The 18,641-nt window shown below is 43.2% G+C and overlaps 1 protein-coding gene across 2 annotated transcripts in view; it reads left to right on the forward strand.

The window, feature by feature from the left end:
• Window positions 1-18,641, forward strand: part of TBC1D4 (TBC1 domain family member 4) — a 98,455-nt gene that overhangs the window by 27,353 nt on the left and 52,461 nt on the right. For both annotated transcript variants that reach the window (XM_083362293.1, XM_083362294.1), the window contains exons 2-3: window positions 13,089-13,679; window positions 15,117-15,206. In XM_083362293.1, coding sequence (XP_083218419.1) covers window positions 13,089-13,679; window positions 15,117-15,206 — 681 coding nt within the window. The remainder of the gene's footprint in view (window positions 1-13,088; window positions 13,680-15,116; window positions 15,207-18,641) is intronic.

Below are 18,641 nucleotides of genomic sequence, written 5' to 3' on the forward strand. Positions count from 1 at the left end.
GGCCTTTCCTGAAGGCCTCTGACGGCAAAATGGAGGCCAGGAGGCGCCATATGCATCAATCTGGAGCTCCATTCTCAGCTGCAGAGATCTTCCTTAAAGGCCTCTGACGGCAAAATGGAGGCCAGGGGGCGCCATGCGCTTGAATCTGGAGCTCCATTCTCAACTGCAAAGGCCTTTCCTGAAGGCCTCTGATGGCAAAATGGAGGCTGGGGGTGACACACGCACCAATCCGGAGCTTCATTCTCAGCTGCGAAGGCCTTTCCTGAAGGCCTCTGACAGCAAAATGGAGGCTGAGGGCGACATGTGCGAGCGGCAGCAAGCGACCACAGAGGAAGTGGGCCAGCTGGATGGGGTTGTCAGTGCCCCCGCAGTGAGGTGAAACAGGAAAAGACGTCCCCCCAAAATAAGACCTGGTCCCTCTTTTGGAGGCAAAAAAATAAAATAAAAATAAGACCAGGTCTTTAACTTCCGGGAAACACGGTAGTTAGTGGGGCAAGATTATATTTTGTAAAGAAGGTGTTTGAGTTCATAGAAGTTCTGTAGAGGCTGCAGTCTGCATTCCTTTCTAGGCCTGTGTCCAAATAGCATCCTTTATCAGGAATAGCCTTAAAAAAATGAAGAGCTTTTGGCAGCAGTCTGGAATTCACACATATCTGTAATTGTGTAAGCACAGCATCTATAGGAGAGCATTGCGTTTTTCAGAAATGGAATTAAAAATAAAGCAAAGGTTGGTGCAGCTAATTATGGGATGTTTTACCTTAAGGCAGCAAAATGTTGCTTGTACAGATCCTGCTTTGCCAAAAAATTTTGTAGTGGAAAAACACCTGCCTAGCTCAGGTATTTGATTTCTTGTTCAAACAATTCAAGGTTGTTTTGCAAGATCCTGAGATCCAGTTTCACAAATGGTTACTGTCTCCTATATGTCACCTGGCATAATTGCTTGGCTCCCTGAAAAACACTTTTCAAACCAATCGGTAAGTTAATTGAAAGTTACATAAAACTTAAAAAGCATAATGTTGTATATGGTAATTTAAACATACAGACACTCAAATTGGGATCAAGTCATGATGATTGTATGAACAATTGCTTGCTATCCAAATCTGACTTTAATAATGTAACTTGTAGTCTTCCAATAATATTCCTGTGATATGTTTGATGTCGTCCATCCGCATGTTGTTTTTCCTCCTCCTTCCCTCAACCTTGCCAAGAATAATTTTTTTCTGGTCCTTCATCCATGTTCATCAGATGTCCAAATATACTGTATGATGCTTTAGTTGGTGATGGTACCTCAGTTAATCTTCTGATCCAGGATTGGCTGATTAGTTGAAAGACATCTGTCATTTTCATCCCACTCCCAATGTGACAGGTACATGTTGCCATCAGAAATACTTTATTTGGATGTCTTCAGATCTTTGTTGTCATATCTTTATACCTCACGAACCTGTCTAGGTTTTTATTGCCTTCTTCCCAGAATGAATCTCTGCTTTATTTCTCCAGCACAGCATTCCTCTTATCTAATCTTGAGATTAAGAAAACATAACTATACGTCAACATCATCTTCCCTGTCAACTGTAACTTCGAACAAAATGCCTTCTTGAAGCTTCTCATTAAAATACAGCAAGGATTGGCCATTATGGGTTGGATTGGAATGATTGTGGAGTGGAATTAAGTGTTGGATTGGAAGACCCAAAGGTGCTTTTTCAGGAGGCAACTGGACTTTCTTGCTTTTCTTTGAAGATGTTTCACTTTTCATCCAAGAAGCTCCTTCAGCTTTGATTAGATGGTGGGGAATGGAAGGATTTATATTCCTTGCAGCCTGCTGGTCATTTGCATTATTTTAGAGAGTTGTTGGGACCATTTGGAGGTTTACCAGTGTCCTCAGGATCACCTGAGAAGTGCAAATGTGTGTGGAGCCTTCTTAGCTGCAGGATGTTTTCTGCCCTGTGTCCCTTTACTGTTGAAGACAGGTGCAGGCTGTTGGGGATAACTCTATGTTGTCTGAATCTCATTCTGAAGCAGAAATGGTTCCTCTAGTCTGAAGTGTTTCTGGAAATCCTTTCATACTCCCGCACCATTCGAAGGATGTTCATTCCAAAGTACAAAGCTAAAATTCTGTGGAGATTCTCAGTCATCCAGGTCATGAGTGTTCAAAGGGTGCTTTTTCAGGAGGCACCTAGACTGGAAGATACTGTGGATGTAGATTTATTTGGCCTAAAGAAGGTGTTGGAATTCCCCAAAGCAGGTGTTGAAAGAAAAATCATCAGGTCCAGTTCCAAGCTGGGAGTAAACAAAAATGGAGGCTAAGATGCTGGAAATAAAGATGGAGGCTGCTTAGAAGGAAGGTTCCAGTTTATTGAGTTGCAGAACCAGAATGAAATGTGGTTCTGGGGCAGCTGACCACATGGAGCTGGGAGTGGTGGGTTTTTATACCTTCTTGGGCTTTTGTGTTTGGAGTTGTTCCTGTTCCTGTGGCATGAATTTTGACATGAGCTTTTGAGTGTGTCCTTTTGGTATTCTGCTGGTGGTGGGTTAATCCTATTATGTCCTAAAGGTCATGTCCTGCTTCTCTGGAGTTGTGACTGATGGCTATGTCTTGTGTTGGATTTTTGGGTGAGGGGTTGCTGGTTCTAATTCTATCACTCTGCTATTGTTAGCTATCGGTTTTGCTGCAAGGGATTTCAAAATAGTTTGTCTTGAATGGGCTTCTGCCCGGTAGTATTTGCTCATGAATGGGGTCTCAAGTCTTTTTGAATGGGATTATCAAATCTGCATTTCTACAGAGCTGGCCTGTTTCGTTTCTGTTTGGGGCTATTAAGAAAAACTGGGCCTGCATTTCTGCCTTTAAGATCCTTTGGGGAAATATAATATTCTGTCTTTTTAAATATTCCCCCAAATATTTCCTTCTCTAAGAGGGTCGGTAGGCACTGACTTCCAACACAGGCAACAGGCATTTGCAGGCAGAGGACTCTGGTAATCAGAACAATCATTATGACCTTAAATGGTTTGCTTTGAGATAAGCTCTGGTTGTGTTGCAGTTGTCCTCAGCCATTCAGTTGTGTCCTACCCTTGGCCAGTCTACTGTATGGATCAACACTCTCCATGCCCCACTGTTTCACACCGCCTCTTTCCGATCCTCCACGGTCATCCTGGTGTCCTCCTTTATACAGGTAGTCCTCGACCTACGACCACAATTGAGCCCAACATTTATGTTGCTAAGTGAGAAATTTTTTAAGGGAGTTTTGCCCCATTTTATGATTTTTCTCGTCACATTTGTTAACTGAATCGCTGCAGTTGTTAAATTAGTAACACGATTGTTAAGTGAATCTGGTTTCCCCATTGACTTTGCTTGTCAGAAGGTTGCAAAAGGGGACCACGTGAGCGCAGGACACTATAACCGTCATAAACGTGAGTCACTTGTCAAGTATATGAATACAAATCACGTGACCATGGAGATGCTGTAATGGTCGTAAGTGTGAAAACAGTCTTAAGTCACTTTTTCCAGTGGCATTGTAACTTCGAACAGTCACTAAATGAACTATTTTAAGTCAACAATTACCTGCAGTGTCCAGCCAGCGGGTATTAGGGTAGCCCCTTCTCCTTTTTCCGCTGATCACTCCCAGCAGGATTGATTTTTTGAATGAGTCAGCTCTCCTGGCACAACCAATATAGGACAGCCTCCATTTGGCGATCTTGGCTTCAAGTGATATTTTTGGTGAAGTTTGGTCTAGGACAAGAGTCTCCAAACTTAGCAACTTTAAGACTTGTGGACTTCAACTCCCAGAATTCCTCAGCCAGTCAGGGCTGGATGAGGAATTCTAGGAGTTCAAGTCCATAACTCTTAAAGTTGCCAAATTTGAAGACCACTGGCCTAGGACGTCTTTGTTATTTTGACAATCCATGGGATGCATGATAGTCCACTCCAGCACCACAATTCCAAGGCATCCACCCTTCTCCTATCTGCCTTTTTCAGAGTCCCAAGTTTTGCAGCCATAGTAATGATTGGAAAAATTATTGAGTTAACTCATCTGCATTTGGTTTTGAGGCTGATGTCTTTATTCTTCCAGATGTTATTCCTGCCAGATGTTGCAGTTCTTCCAAGTGCTATACGCCTTCGGATCTCAGGGCTGCAGTCACCACTTTGGTCGATACTGGAGCCTAGGAAGATGAATTCCTTTGCTGTCTTGATGTCAAAGACATCAGTTATCACTATCGTTGTTTTCTTGATGTTAAGGTGCAGTCCAGATTTTTCAGGCTGAGGTGGAGCTGTTGTCACAACTCAGGCCACAGCAGTTTACAAACATAGGCTGATCTCTTGAAAGCAAATTCAGGAAAGGGCTGACTCCTACTGGCGTAAGAAAACCTCAGGGGTGAAGATTACACTCTGCTGACTTAGCTCAAATCCCAAAGCTTCTGAAATGAAAAGCTTCAGTTTAAGAGGCCGTTGGGAACCTTCAGTATCAGAAGCAGCTTGAAATATTCAACCCATGATAGTTTCTCCAACTTCCTAGGTGGAATTTGGAAGGGCTTCCAGAGAAGCTTCTGGAGACCAGATATTTGCTGGAATGGAATGGGTCCGAGAGAAAGAGCTCTTACCTGACCACTTTGCCTGGAGCTGATAGTAATCCTCACAAATAATCACTTAGATAATGTTGTTGTTGTTAGCTGTGAAGTCGTGTCCAACCCATCGCAACCCTATGAACAACGTTCCTCCAGGTCTTCCTGTCCTCTACCATCTTCTGGAGTCCATTTAAGCTCACGCCTACTGCTTCAGTGATTCCATCCAGCCACCTCATTCTCTGTCGTCTCCTTCTTCTCTTGCCCTCAATCTTTCCCAGCATTAGGCTCTTCTCCAGTGAGTCCTTCCTTCTCATTAGGTGGCCAAAGTATTTGAGTTTCAACTTCAGGATCTGGACTTATAAAGAACAGTCAGGGTTGATCTCCTCTAGGACTGACCAGTTTGATCGCCTTGCAGTCCAGGGGACTCGCAGGAGTCTTCTCCAGCACCATAGTTCAAAGCCCTCAATTCTTTGGCGCTCAACCTTTTTTATGGTCCAACTTTCACTGCCATACTTAGATAATACCAACATCTTTTAAGAAAGTTGGCGTTCTTCCTTCACTTCCTTCCTTCCTTTGCTGTCCATTAGTTGAAGCAACTCTTGAGTGTGACCAGGTTTGCTTCTCTCCAAAAACTGTAGACAGCATCATTTAACAAAATTCGATTCGCTTTCCCAAGGGAGCATCATCATAAGTGGAGCGAAAGAGAACTTTCGGCCTGGATGTTGGAAGGTAGAGATGTCACAATAGACTTGAGATGATGTAGAATCTTTCCAAGCCAGCGAGGTGATCACCAACCCAGAATGCCAACACTGATGTTTCTCTTGGGACACAGGGGTGACAGAGGTTTGACAGTGCTCAGGTTTCCTCCCACCCCCCAGATTTTGCCCAAAGGCAGGCGCAGGATGAAGCATCCATCTAATGCAGGCATTTGCGGTGCCAAGCAAATTGACTCTCTATCCCATAATCCTGGATGCCCAGGAGTCATGTTTAAGATTTTTAAGTATCTTGGGATGAAGGTGAGTGGGGTGATGGTGCACAGTAAGTGGGTCCAGAATTTATCTAGACTTTTACCGGTATGTTTGTGGCAATAATTCAGAAGATTTCTTTGTTGTTGCTGTATTGTAAACTAGGCCACGGCTTTTCAACCAGTGGTACTGGTACCACCTGTGATACATTGGCACCTGGCAGGTGATACGCGACCATCCTAGAAAAGTGTTAGTGGGGGAGGGGAATGAGCTGAACCGGTGGCAGCACAACCACACAAGCCTGAGCGAGAGATGGCTGGAGCTGCAGGGCTGTCAGGGCTTAGCAGAAGCGCCAGGATCAGTGCCAGGCTCCATCTGGAGCTCGGCGCTGATCCCAGTGCTTCTGCTGAGCCCAGAAGAAGCGCCGATCAGCCGGAATGTTGCAGCATCTCCAGGGTCTTGTGATTTACATTCAGATGCTTGGCAAATGATTCATATTTATGACGGTCACAGTGTCCCAGGGTCATGTGAAGTGACCAAAACCTGCTGCAACCACCCAGCAGAGGAGGGGGGAATAAAAACCAAACACACACACCAATCCTCAACAGAAATGCTCACAACAATGAAAACCTCAGGTGGGCAGGCAGGTGTCTTGCTCGGCTGTGGTTTGGGGGGGGCACTTTTTTCAGTGCCATTGTAACTTCGAACAGTCACTAAGCGAACTGTTGTAAGTCGAGGACTACCTGTACTTCATCACATTTTTTCTTTTTTCTTTTTTGTCATCAAGTTTTTGACACCTTGCTAGGCGACTGGTGGTACTCGGATGTTGCCGTATCCTAAAAGTGGTACATTGGGTGAAAAGGTTGAAAAGCCCTGAACTAGGCTAAGCCTGTTTTGGGATGCATAGTACAACATTTGAGAGTTTCCTGTCCAGTTTTTTTTCAGGCACTCTGGTCAGAGATGGTTCCTGGGGTCCCAGGATAATGATTTGGGGGTCTCAGGTTGCCTTTCCCTGTCCTACGTTAACCTGCTGTGATTGGGACAATGTCCAGTTTGCATTGAAGGCCCTCGTCTCTCTCTCTCTCTCTTTCTGGTATTTTCTCAAATGGGAGAAGATCTTTTTCCCATTGTGTATTGTGTCTCTTGTGTTAGGCTTGCAAAGTCACCTTCAGGGCTCTGAAAAAATTGAAAAAAATTACCTCATGCTCCCAACTATTTGGAAAAGTAAAAAAAAAACTGTCAAAAGCTGAAGCAGCCTTAACAGATCACAAGAATTTTCTCCAGAATAATTATTTCACTCTGCTTCAGTAAAGAAGTGCTCATCAGGTTTGTGTGTGTGTGTGTGTGTGTGTGTGTGTGTATTTGTGAATATTTGCAACTTCAGCAGTTTCTGAATCATGTTTTAGTGCTGAGTATCCCGTTGGGGCAGACCCAGATTGGCTCTGGGGTTTTAATCTTCTCCTGCTGGGTTTTTAAATATTTCACAAAACTCGTTTCTGATTTGGTCTCTTCATTGGATTTTCTTGTGGTTTGCAAGTTTCATTAGTTCCTCAAAATATAAAATACAAAAGAATGGGAAAATAGGGGAAGGGAAAAGAAAATGTTGAAATAGTAGCGGAAAAAGGGGAAAAAAGGCGTTGACTTCCGACTCTCTTTAGCACAGTACAAAATAGCAACAGTACAGCCTCAGCTTTTTATTTTTACACATTAGTATATAACCAGCCATTTCTTCACCAACAAATCTATCCAACCAGCAAAACCAAAACGAAAACGTTTTCCATCACAAGCACAAAATCCAGAAGTGATTTCCAAATAGAAACCACAATGAGATATATTATCCTCTTCGAATAAAGCAATTCTTCATTGGATTTTTCAACATTTCAAGGGAAACGTTACACATACACACAGGCCCACAGACAGCCATATGTACATAAATGTATTTATATCTCTGCTATGTTTTCAGCAGCTGTTGCATCCAAGTGAGCAAAACCTGCCCATTGAAATCCTCCTGCAGGGAGTAAATTGAGCAATTTTGCAAGGAGGAAGACAGACGTACAACCTGGAACTGACACAGAGCTTCCCTCCTCGGTGTCTGTGTATGTGTTTGCAGGGCAAGAAGTATATCTGTTTTTTTTTATTGCACTCACTCTTCCTTCACACTCGAGCCTCTGTCTGTTTTCTGGACACTGATCCAGATGTTGTAATTTCAAAGCATGGCATGTGTAGTCTCCTGCCGAGATATCTCCTCTCTCTCTCTTCTCCGACTCTCTTGGGATTTCAGTTTTACTAGGGAGATGGTTGTGAATTGGAATATACCCCAAGTCTTCAAAGTATGGATTGGCTGCATTCTGCCCCTTTCGGGCTTGCAGAAACTGAGGCTCCGCTAAGGAAAAATCCCATCCTACAGGCAGCTGGATGACATTGCTTGACCTCAGCTAAGGCCTTCTCCTTGGTAGCCCCTCGTTATCTCCCAGGGCACTTGAGTTTGTGGAAGATGACTTGACAAAAGCCTTCCCTAGTTGAGAGTAGAGAATCCAACGTCACCCATCACTAGGGGTGACACGATAGCAGTCTTCCAATATCTGAGGGGCGGCCACAAAGAAGAGGCGGTCAAAATATTCTTCAAAGCACCTGAAGGCAGGACAAGAAGCAACGGATGGAAACTAATCAAGGAGAGAAGCAACCTAGAACTAAGGAGAAATTTCCTGACAGTTAGGACAATTAATCAGTGGAATGGCTTTCTTCCGGAAGTTGTGGGTGCTCCAGTGCTGGAAGTTTTTAAGAAGAGATTGGGCAGCCGTTTGACTGAAATGGTATAAGGTTTCCTGCTTGAGCAGGGCGTTGGACTAGTAGACCTCCAAATGTCCCTTCTGTTATCCGTTATCAAGTGAGTGAGGGGAAGTGGAAAGGTTATCTCAGGTCTGATAAATTGGACAGTAGATTACCATTCCTGTTTTACAGGATTCCTCCAGAAATATAGGCTGTTAAGCAAGCTCTGTGTGTCACAGCTTTCCATAATTGTTTACATAGCCTCCGTCTTCTTCAAAAGAACAGAACCTTGGCATCTGAATCCAGCCTCAAGTGACCAAGCTTCTCCTGTGTTTCCTGGCAGAAATAGGAATCTTATCTTGTGAAGACCATTCTGATAACGTTTAAGGAGTGGGTGAAAGACATTTGTTTCCCATTTTGACCTGAAAAATAGAGTCACAGTTAGGATGACAATTAATTTGTGTTCATCGAGTTGTGTAACTTTCATAAACCCAATTCTTGAAATATTCATCTGCGGTCAAGGGAACATAACTGGGTGAGGGGCTTGATAAGGGTAAGGCAGAAAATGACCAAACCAAACTTCTTGCACGTGGAAAATATTTCAGCAATATTTAAGTCAATTAAACTTATGTGGCAATGTTGTAAGTATGTAGAGTCCTATAGGTAGTCAAATATTTACAGACATATTTCCCCTGTATGCTGAATATCAGGAAATGTTGCATTTTTAAATGAGTAATCTTTGAAAACCTGTAGTGACCAAAACTAAGAATTCATGGAAATACATTTAAATCCTTGCCAATTCCATAGCAAGGTAAATTACTTTGCCTTATAGGGGAAGACATCATGGACTTTTTTTAGGGCTTGTCTGTTGGCCAAAGTTAGATAATATCTTACTTATTCTATATAATCCCCATAAGAAGAGGGCACTGTATATTACATTTGAAGGGGTAGAGACTATTTTGAGCCTACTAATTTAATAAACCCGTATTTGGAATCCTTATACATCTAGAAGACAGGTAGTCCTCAATGTACGACCATAATTGAGCCCAGAAGTGATGTGGCTGAGCGAGAAATTCATTAAGTGAATTTTGCCCCATTTCACGACTTGTCTCATCACCTTAAGTAAACCACTGTAGCTGTTAAGTGAATAACGCGGTTGTTAAGTAAACCTGGTCTCCCCATTGACTTTGCTCATCAGAAGGTCTCAAAAGGGGACCATGTGACCCCGGGATGCCGCAACCATCATAAATATGACCCAGGTGTCAGGCCTCCAAATGTAAGTCATGTGACCATGGGAATGCTGCAATGGTCGTAAGTGTGAAAAATGGTCATAAGTCACTTTTTTGTAACTTTGAATCATCACTAAGCAAACCGTTGTGAGTCATGGACTACCTATCCTTTGCCTCCTGTAGATACAGGCGTAATGATTATACTATTGTTGTTAGTTGCGAAGTCGTGTCCAACCCCTCATCACCCCGTGGACAACGTTCCTCCAGGTCTTCCTGTCCTCTACCATCTTCTGGAATCCATTGAAGCTCACGCCTACTGCTTCAGTGACTCCATCCAGCCACCTCATTCTCTGTCATCCCCTTCTTCTCTTGCCCTCAACCTTTCCCAGCATTAGGCTCTTCTCCAGTGAGTCCTTCCTTCTCGTTAGGTGGCCAAAGTATTTGAGTTTCAACTTCAGGATCTGGCCTTCTAAAGAGCAGTCAGGGTTGATCTCCTCTAGGACTGACCGGTTTGATCGCCTTGCAGTCCAGGGGACTGGCAGGAATCTTCTCCAGCACCATAGCTCAAAGGCCTCAATTATACTGTAGTGTGCTGTATAATAAGAGAGAAAGACAAAACTCAGGAATACAGGAACATTTATTCTGATGAGACACCTGCTTTTCAAGCTTATCTTTAAAAGGTGTGGACTTCATATCTCAGAATTCCCGAGGTAACATATTGTCTGGGAATTGAAGTCCACACATATTAAAGTTGTCAAGGTTGAAAAACTACTGGATTACGGTAAGGCATCTCTTCCTACAGTGAGCAGGAAGACAGAAATCTGTGTTCTCACTTGACCATCAAGGTCATTGAATCACCTTGGCTTGGTCAGCTGCAGCCTCAAGTATCTCCCAGGGTTGTTTCAAGAATGGGTAGGAAAAACACCATTCTAAAATATCTGTGGAGATTCTCAGTCCACCCAGGTCATCGTTGTCCCAAAGATGCTTTTTTTTTTTACAAGGCAACTGGACTTAACTTGGCTACGTGGCTCTTTCAGGTTATTGTTTGGACAAAAGTATAATAAAAGTGTCCTGTTTAGAAGTGGAATTGAGTTACAAATAAGCTGTCAACTTTGCATAGACTTTACGTAAATATGTGTGTGTGGTGGTGGTTGGGTTGTATCTTTTTGTTCCCAAATGGATGCAGGCTCAAATGAAATATTTACGACGTTGGCTTTAGACCTAACGATATCTGGAAATATCTTTTTTTTTTTTTGCTGGCCGTTGTTGTCTTGTTCAAAACAAACCAACTCCAGACCAGAAAGCTTTCACTTCTTTTTCCACTGCAAGAGAGAGTTTTTTTGCCTTGCATAATCTTGTCCCTTGAAGAGCTTCCAAGTTTTAAGCCCTCCCTCTCTCGTTTGTATCTTAAAAAGCCAGCGTTACATGTTTGCAATGCTGATCTAGCGTGACTGGAAGGATAGACAGTTGGGTTCTTCTTGTATTTACTTTTTCCAGGGTTTGTTTTGGTATTTTTGGTAAAAGGAAATGGAATTTCAGCGGTAGCTCAAACGTCTGCCTCTTGGTTTTGATGTTTTGCTGAAGCAGAAACTTTATCCATTCGTTTGCCACACATATAGGAAATGCAAAATTTTCCTTAAAATGTTGCAGGTCTTTACGTATTAATTATATGCATTACTTCAAAGTATGGGGTTGGCTTTCCAATTCAATCTGCAATTAATGTCAAGAGTTTGGAATGTTAATATTTATTTATTATGCTTGTTTTTCACTGTGCCTCTAGTCTCCATAGAGCTTCCTACTCCTATAGAGAAACAAGGAGAAATACCATTGTGCTTGGGAAAAAGCCAAATATAATATATTGAGGAGAAAGGAATCAAATGCTCATGGAGATTTTCAGTCATCCAGGTCACGGTTGTCCCAAAGACGCTTTTTCGTATAGATTTTATTAGTTTTTATAAGGTGGGGTTGGGGTTGGGGTTGGGATTTGGGTTAGGGTTAGGGTTAGGGTTAGGGTTGGTTTTTTTCCAAATAACATTCTCAATATTTAGCAAACAGCTTAATGTCTGGATTCACATGCTTAACAAACAGTAATAGATAATTGTTAATTATCATAAACAATATGTTAATTGCTCAATAGCCTTCTTCTTGCTAGTATATATTCAAAATTACATATCACATTCCTTTCTCTCTAACTCATTTTTCTAACCATTGATAGAAATTATCCCATGCTCTAAAATACACTGAGTCTTTTTTCTCTTTTATCTTTAAAGTCAATATATCCATTTCCTGCCTGGGCAGGGGTTTGGACTAGATGACCTCCAAAGTCCCTATCATCATCATCATCATCATCATCATCATCATCATCATTATTATTATTACTATTACTATTATTATTATTATTTCTGCACAAGCTAAAATTTTCTTAATTAAAACTTCTTCAGCTGGTAAATTTTCATTTTTCCAAATGTTGGGCAAATACAATTCTTGCTGCCGTTAGTACGTGTAGTATTAAATACCTGCAATCTTTCTCATAATTTGCTCCTATTATTCCTAAGAAAAATAATTCTGGCTTAAAGTCTATTTGTTTTTAGTTATTTTCTCCAACCATAAATGTATTTTAACCCAAAATCTTTTTGCTTTGGGGCAAGTCCACCAGATATGATAACAAGTACCTGGTCTTTGTTTGCATTTTCAACAGTTTGAATTATTTTTAAACATTTTTGCTAATCTCACTGGTGTCATATGCCATCTGTAAAACATTTTATATAAGTTTTCTTTATATGCCACCGCTTTAGTTAATTTAATATTTCTTTCCCATAACTTTTGCCAGTCTTCTAATTCTACCGGTATATTATATCCAAAGCTTTGCCCATGTTATCATTGTTTCTTTTACTTGTTCTTCCTCCATCTTTAAATTTAACAGAAATCTATAGATTTTCTTAACTTTTCGTCTCTTTTTAGCAGTATCTGATCAAATTCTGTCTGTTCTTTATAAAATCCCATTGTTTTAACATCTTTTTCATCTCTCGTTTGAATTTGCAGATATGGCCACCACGCTAGATCAATACCTTGTTCTTGTAAATCTTGTCTGTCTGTCAATTTTCCTTCATTGTCCAAACCAAAGATGCTTTTTTTCAAAAGGCAACTGGACTTTGTTTTTTTCCTTGAAGGCGTTTCATTTCTCATCCAAGAAGCTTCTTTAGTACTGACTCATGCAAGAGGTTTCTTCAGTTCTGTCGGAACTGAAGAAGCTCCTTGGATGAGAAGTAAAATGTCTTAAAGGAGAAAGCAAGGAAAATCCAGTTGCCTTTTGCAAAAGCATCTCTGGAACAAAGGAATCAAATATTGTGGTTCCGTCAGAGAAGGCTGGGCAGGTCAAGGTTACCTTGAGTTGAAAATTGCTCTGATTTCTCCACACTCTTTTGAATTCAGAGACCACAAACTAGTTCTGGGCATTGTTGTAACACATGTGGGAATTGCCTCACTTGTCCTCTGTGTTTTCACTGCACTTTAAGCATCCTTCATGATGTTATTTTTTCTCTCTCTTCCCTTTTGCTTTCTTCTCAAGGTTCCAGATGTTATCAGTAGTATAAGGCAGGCTTCCAAAGCAGCCTTCAAAGAAGACGTGAAGCCCAATAAAGAAAATGAAGATGCCTTCTACAACTCCCAAAAATTTGAGGTCCTCTATTGTGGGAAGGTGACGGTGGCCCACAAAAAGGCCCCCTCCTCCCTCATCGACGACTGCATCGAGAAGTTCCACCTGCACGAACGTCAGCGCCTGAAGCTGCTCAGCGAGCACAGCAACACAGAGTCCAGCGTGGACCTCATGACTTGGGAAGATGAACCCGCTTCCCCCTTGGACAGTCCATTTCAGGAAATGGAGGGCTCCAGTGGAGGCACCCAGGGGATGTTCATCGTGGGCAGCCAGACCAACCTGGCCAGTTTGGCCAGCGGCCGGACCTCTTTCCCAGAGCGGATCCTGGAGGACTCAGGAATGGAGGAACATCTGGAATTCCGTTCTCGCTGCAGCAGCGTTGCCAGCCTGCAGAGGAGAGCTCAGGAGAATAACTCCAAGCCTTCGTCCCGAAGGCGCCATGCCAGCGCCCCGAGCCACGTTCAGCCCTCAGACTCTGAAAAAAACAGGACAATGTTGTTTCAGGTATGGGGGCCATTTTTCATGGACCCGGCGGGGATGGACACTCCTGTTGGGTTCATGCTTGGTCTGGATGATTCGATGCTCTTGCAAAACGCGATTTGATATCCATTCGGTTAAAATTGAAAAGCGCTGTAGCGCTTTGATATTTCAATAGTTGCGAACTGGTGGGTGCCATTTGGGAGGTCTTTCGTAGAAGATCTGGTTGGTTGGTTGGCTGGGAGGACTTTTGATTTGTCACAGATTTCATTTGTTTTTGTTTTCTTTTTAAAGAGTTTGAATTTTGCCAGTTGAAATTTTGTAATGACCGCAACCAGGTCATTCCTACAGGACCGAAGAGATTTTGAGAGTCAGAATAAGGGGTGTTATAACATACATGTCCTGTGGGGTGTGTGGGGGGGTGTATCTTTAGGGGTGTTGAAGAGTAAAGATGTGAAGAGAATTTCTAGAAGCAAATTGTTCTGACTTAAAAAAATCTCCAGCTCTTCAAGAATAGGCTGAAATTGCAATTGTTGTGAGGTAAACCCAAGAACGCAGAGGAGAGAGGGACAGAAAAGAGTCCAGACTTGTGTTTTTATAGCCCAGCCTTGGCAGTTGGTGAAAAGAGAGAGCTCTTGGTCTCCATCTCTGATCAGTGATCAATGGAAGAAGGTGTTACAATTACCCTTGAGCATGTAAGGAATTAAGCAAAGGGGCTCTTATGCTCTGGAGAGGCCCACAGCGATGAACATTTGGCAGCCTGATTGATGGATTGTTTTGTGTTTTGGTGGAGGGCAGAAGCTGATCTCGGTTAACTTTTACCAAGAAATGAATGCTAAGCTGGAGCCTTGGTGGAGCAGTGGGCTAATGCCTCCTTAAGTAACACCAGCTGCCTGCAATTAGTGCAGGTCTGCATCCCACCAGGCTCAAGGTTGACTCAGACTTCCATCCTTCCGAGGTAGGTAAAATGAGGACCCAGATTGTTGGGGGCAATTAAGCTGACTTTGTAATAATGCCGCTTGGGTGTGTGTGTGTGAAAGCCCTAATAAGCAGGCATATACATAGAATGAAGGCTACTGCTAAGCTTGTAAGCCGCCCTGAGTCTTCGGAGAAGGGCGGGATATAAATGGAATTAAAATAAAAAATAAATAAATAAGATGAGAGAAAAATGGAAGCAGTGTGGAAGATCCACATGCAGCTCCCGGTCTTTGAAACTGAAGCCAGGGTCTGGAAGAGAGTCTTTGCCAGCCTCTCTCATTTTGTAGAGGGTTAGTCAAGCAGGCCCTTGGCAGCAGCATCTCCGCCTCATTCTTGGCAGAACAACTGTTTGGGAAGCTTCCCTTTTACATGCCTTTAATAAGCTACGTGAGGAAATATTTCGGAGCCGGGCCCAGGATTTTCAGAGCGGATTTTGTCCAAGATATTATGCATCACCTCCTGCTTTGACGTGTTTTCTCTTCCCAGGTGGGTCGCTTTGAAATTAACCTCATCAGTCCAGACACCAAATCCGTTGTGTTGGAGAAGAACTTCAAAGACATCTCCTCGTGTTCTCAGGTAAGAAGCACAATTAAAATCCCAGCTTGGAGGAAGAGAGCGGACAGGTTTCGAACAGCCCTACATTTTGAAGACCCAGTGAATGGGTCAGAAAAAGGAAAGAAGGTGAGGTTGTCAGAATACAAGCTAACTTGAGGGCTAATCCACATGGAGCCCCATTTCCATCTGTCCTGTGTGCCATCGTTCACTCCCTAGAGACTAAAATGGACAATGAAATTTGAGTGGGCCACGAACAAGGAGTATATATCGGAGGTGGTGACCCTTGGAGAGCTGTATGCAGTGAAATTTCATTTTGATGTATGCCGATTGGTGTACATTCAAAGTGACAATAAAGTTATCATGTCATCATGTGAGGAGGCTAGGTGACCTTAGATTGGGTTTTTTTTTTCTTCCCCTCCTTGTTTTCTTCTTTTAGCTGTGGGATTTGGCCCCTGCTGGCAAATCTAGCCTTTTATGAAAAACAGGAATCCCAATTTTGGGAGAATAGGCAGGGACACATTTGGGAATTGTACCTCCTAGATAATCACCAAGATGAGGATTATGTTGACAAAAGGGGTTTCAGGAGATGACCAGGCTGAGGGAGGAGTCAAAGACATCATCAGTCTCAAATTCCTTTGCACCGGCAAAAGATCTAAGTCCAGCCCACCTTGAATTCTCTCGGCTCCTATCTACTTCCCATTTGCTTTGACCGTTAGCAGTTCAGATTCTTGTAAAAGCATAGCCTACAGGTGGTCCTCGATGTAACGACGACAACTGATCCCGAAATTTCCATTGCTAAGAGAAACATTGGTAAAGTGAATTTTGCTCCATTTTACAGCCATTCCTGCCACAGTTGTTAAGTGAATCATTGCACTTGTTCAGTTAGTAACACAGTTAAGTAAATCTGGCTTCCCCCATTGACTTTGTCACAAAAGGTGATCAATGACATGACCATGGGGCAGGGGTAGGCAACCTTGGCTCTTTTATGACTTGTGGACTTCAACTCCAAGAATTCCTGAGCCAGCATGGCTCAGCTTGGAAACCTCTCCCTTTCACCTCAGCATGGCTGGCTCAGGAATTCTGGGAGTTGAAGTCCACGAGTCATAAAAGAGCCAAGGTTGCCTACCCCTGCCCTGGGGCATTGCAATAGTCAGAAATATAAGTCAGCTGACAAGCGTCTGAATTTTGGTCATATAACCTTGGCTCCTAAGCGTGAAAAAACAGTCATAGGCCACTTTTTTCAGCGCCATTGGAACTTTGAATGTTCACTAAAGGATTTTTTTTGTAAATCGAGGACCACCTGTACAATAAAGCTATATTCATTTGATCTGCCTGGACTCCTGATTTCCTGAGCTTGACTGGGGGGCCAAGCACCAAAGACTCCTTCCCAAGCCAGCAAACAGGTGAGATGCCTTCTCCCCTTTCTTGAGGAAATCCGTCCCCAGTCTGGTTTTCTTCAGATCTGCTTAGTTACGGCTCCCAGTGAGAGCTTCAAGCTGAACCCAACAATTCATGCTAGTCAGAAGGATGGGACTTGTAACCAACCGATTCTGGAAGGTTGTAATGTAGAAGAAAGTTGACCTTTCACACTAAATCTCCATACCTGGTCTGGGCCAACTGTTTTCTCCTGGATGACCAGGCAGAGTTCTTTGTGGCCAGATTCAGAGTTCCTAAAGTATATGCGCATCTTAAGTCTCTTCTGGTTTTTTGCGGACTGAAATAGCAGCACAACTTCAAACGGGTTTCAGGCGGGGGAAGTGCACTGCACTGGTTTGATTTTAAACAGGAAGCTTCATTTGTAAAATCTGTGCAAGTTGACAGGCAGTGTAAACACTAAAAGCAGCGATCATGGCTCATGAAAGGCCCCTTCTATGCTTCCTTGTTCTCTGGAGAACAATAAACAAGGGATGTGTGTTGTTCTGGCATCTCACAGGGCCTTCCGAGCAGAGGACCGACTAAGCAGTTATGCTGGGCCACAGAGCCTTTAGACCAGGCTGATGAAGGAAGCACTGGGCAGGTCTACTCCGAATTTATGGACTGCGGGGGGGGGGGGGAAAGAGGCACATTTTTCCCCAAGCTGAAGCCTTTGAGTGGTGGGAGGGTGGGAGCACTCTCAAAATGTGTGGAGCTAAGGCAAAGCGGTAGCTCTCCTTTCATGAATGGAATTAATTTCTTAAATTGGGTTACTCTCCGGTCATGTGTCCCAAACATTCTTTTTCACAAGGCAACTGGACTTTCTGTCCACCCAAAGGATAAAACACCCAGACACAAACTGAGCACTGTGGTTATATGCAGTCTAATGCAGTGAGCCATGTGCAGATCTGTACATTGGGGAAACAAAACAACCTCTTCATCAACACATGGCACAACAAACCCAGCAGGATAAGATTCAGCAGTCCATCTGCATTTAAAAGACAAAAGACGCTCTTTCAAAGACAGCAAAGTCCACGTTTTGGACAGAGAGGACCGCTGGTTTGAAAAAAGGGGTCGAAGAGGCCATCCATGTCAAAATTGAACAGCCCTCTCTCAACGGAGGGGGAGGGATACGACATCATCTATCTCTAGTCTACAACACAGTCCTTTCTGCAGTCCCAAGAAGGCTCCACACTCATTTGCACTGATCAGGTGACCCTGAAAACACAGATAAGCCTCTAGGTAGCACTAACGCCTCTAAAAGAATGCAAATAACGAACTGTCTTCAAGGAGTATAAATCCAAAAAGCTGCTTGGATGAGAAGCGAAACATCCTAAAAGAAAAACAGGGAAGTCCAGTTGCCTTGTGGAAAAGCATCTTTGGGGCAACTATGGCCTGAATGACTTAAGAATCTCCATAGACATCTCCAAACGTGTATTTAATAATATCCCACACCAGGTGGAAGACTGTTACATGGAGGAAACAAAGGGCTTTCTGACTTGCAAAGACTGCTAGAGAGGAATGTGTGGGGCTGGGAATTTACATCTCTCCTGGAAGTCTTTTGTGGTTGTGGTAAGGGAGGCCTCCCACCTGTGCCTACTCTGCCATTGCCTCTTCTCTAACATCCTCTGTGCTCCACAATACACAAGAACTCATGAAATTATAAAAAAGGGATCTGATTACCGGTATATTCTCGTAAGTGGCTTTAATGGGGGCAGTTAAATTCTGTGCTTGTTGACCGAGAGGTTGGCAGTTCGAGACCCAGGTGCCATGTGATTGGGTGAGCTCCCGTTCCTGCCCCAGCTCCTGCCAGCCTAGCAGTTTGAAAGCATACAAATGCAAGTAGATAAATAGGTACCACTTGAGTGGGAAGGTAACAGCAGTCTGTGCACCTCGCTGTATATGCCGGCCACATGACCACAGAAAAGTCTTTGGACAATGCTGGCTCCCTCGGCTAGGAAACGGAGATGTACACCGTGCCCGAGAGGAGTCAGGCACAACTGGACAGAGGAATGGCTTTAATCACTGCTTCTTTAATTTGCT

This window comes from Vipera ursinii (assembly GCF_947247035.1).
Source record: "Vipera ursinii genome assembly, chromosome: 4".
Taxonomy (NCBI): Eukaryota; Metazoa; Chordata; class Lepidosauria; order Squamata; family Viperidae; genus Vipera; species Vipera ursinii.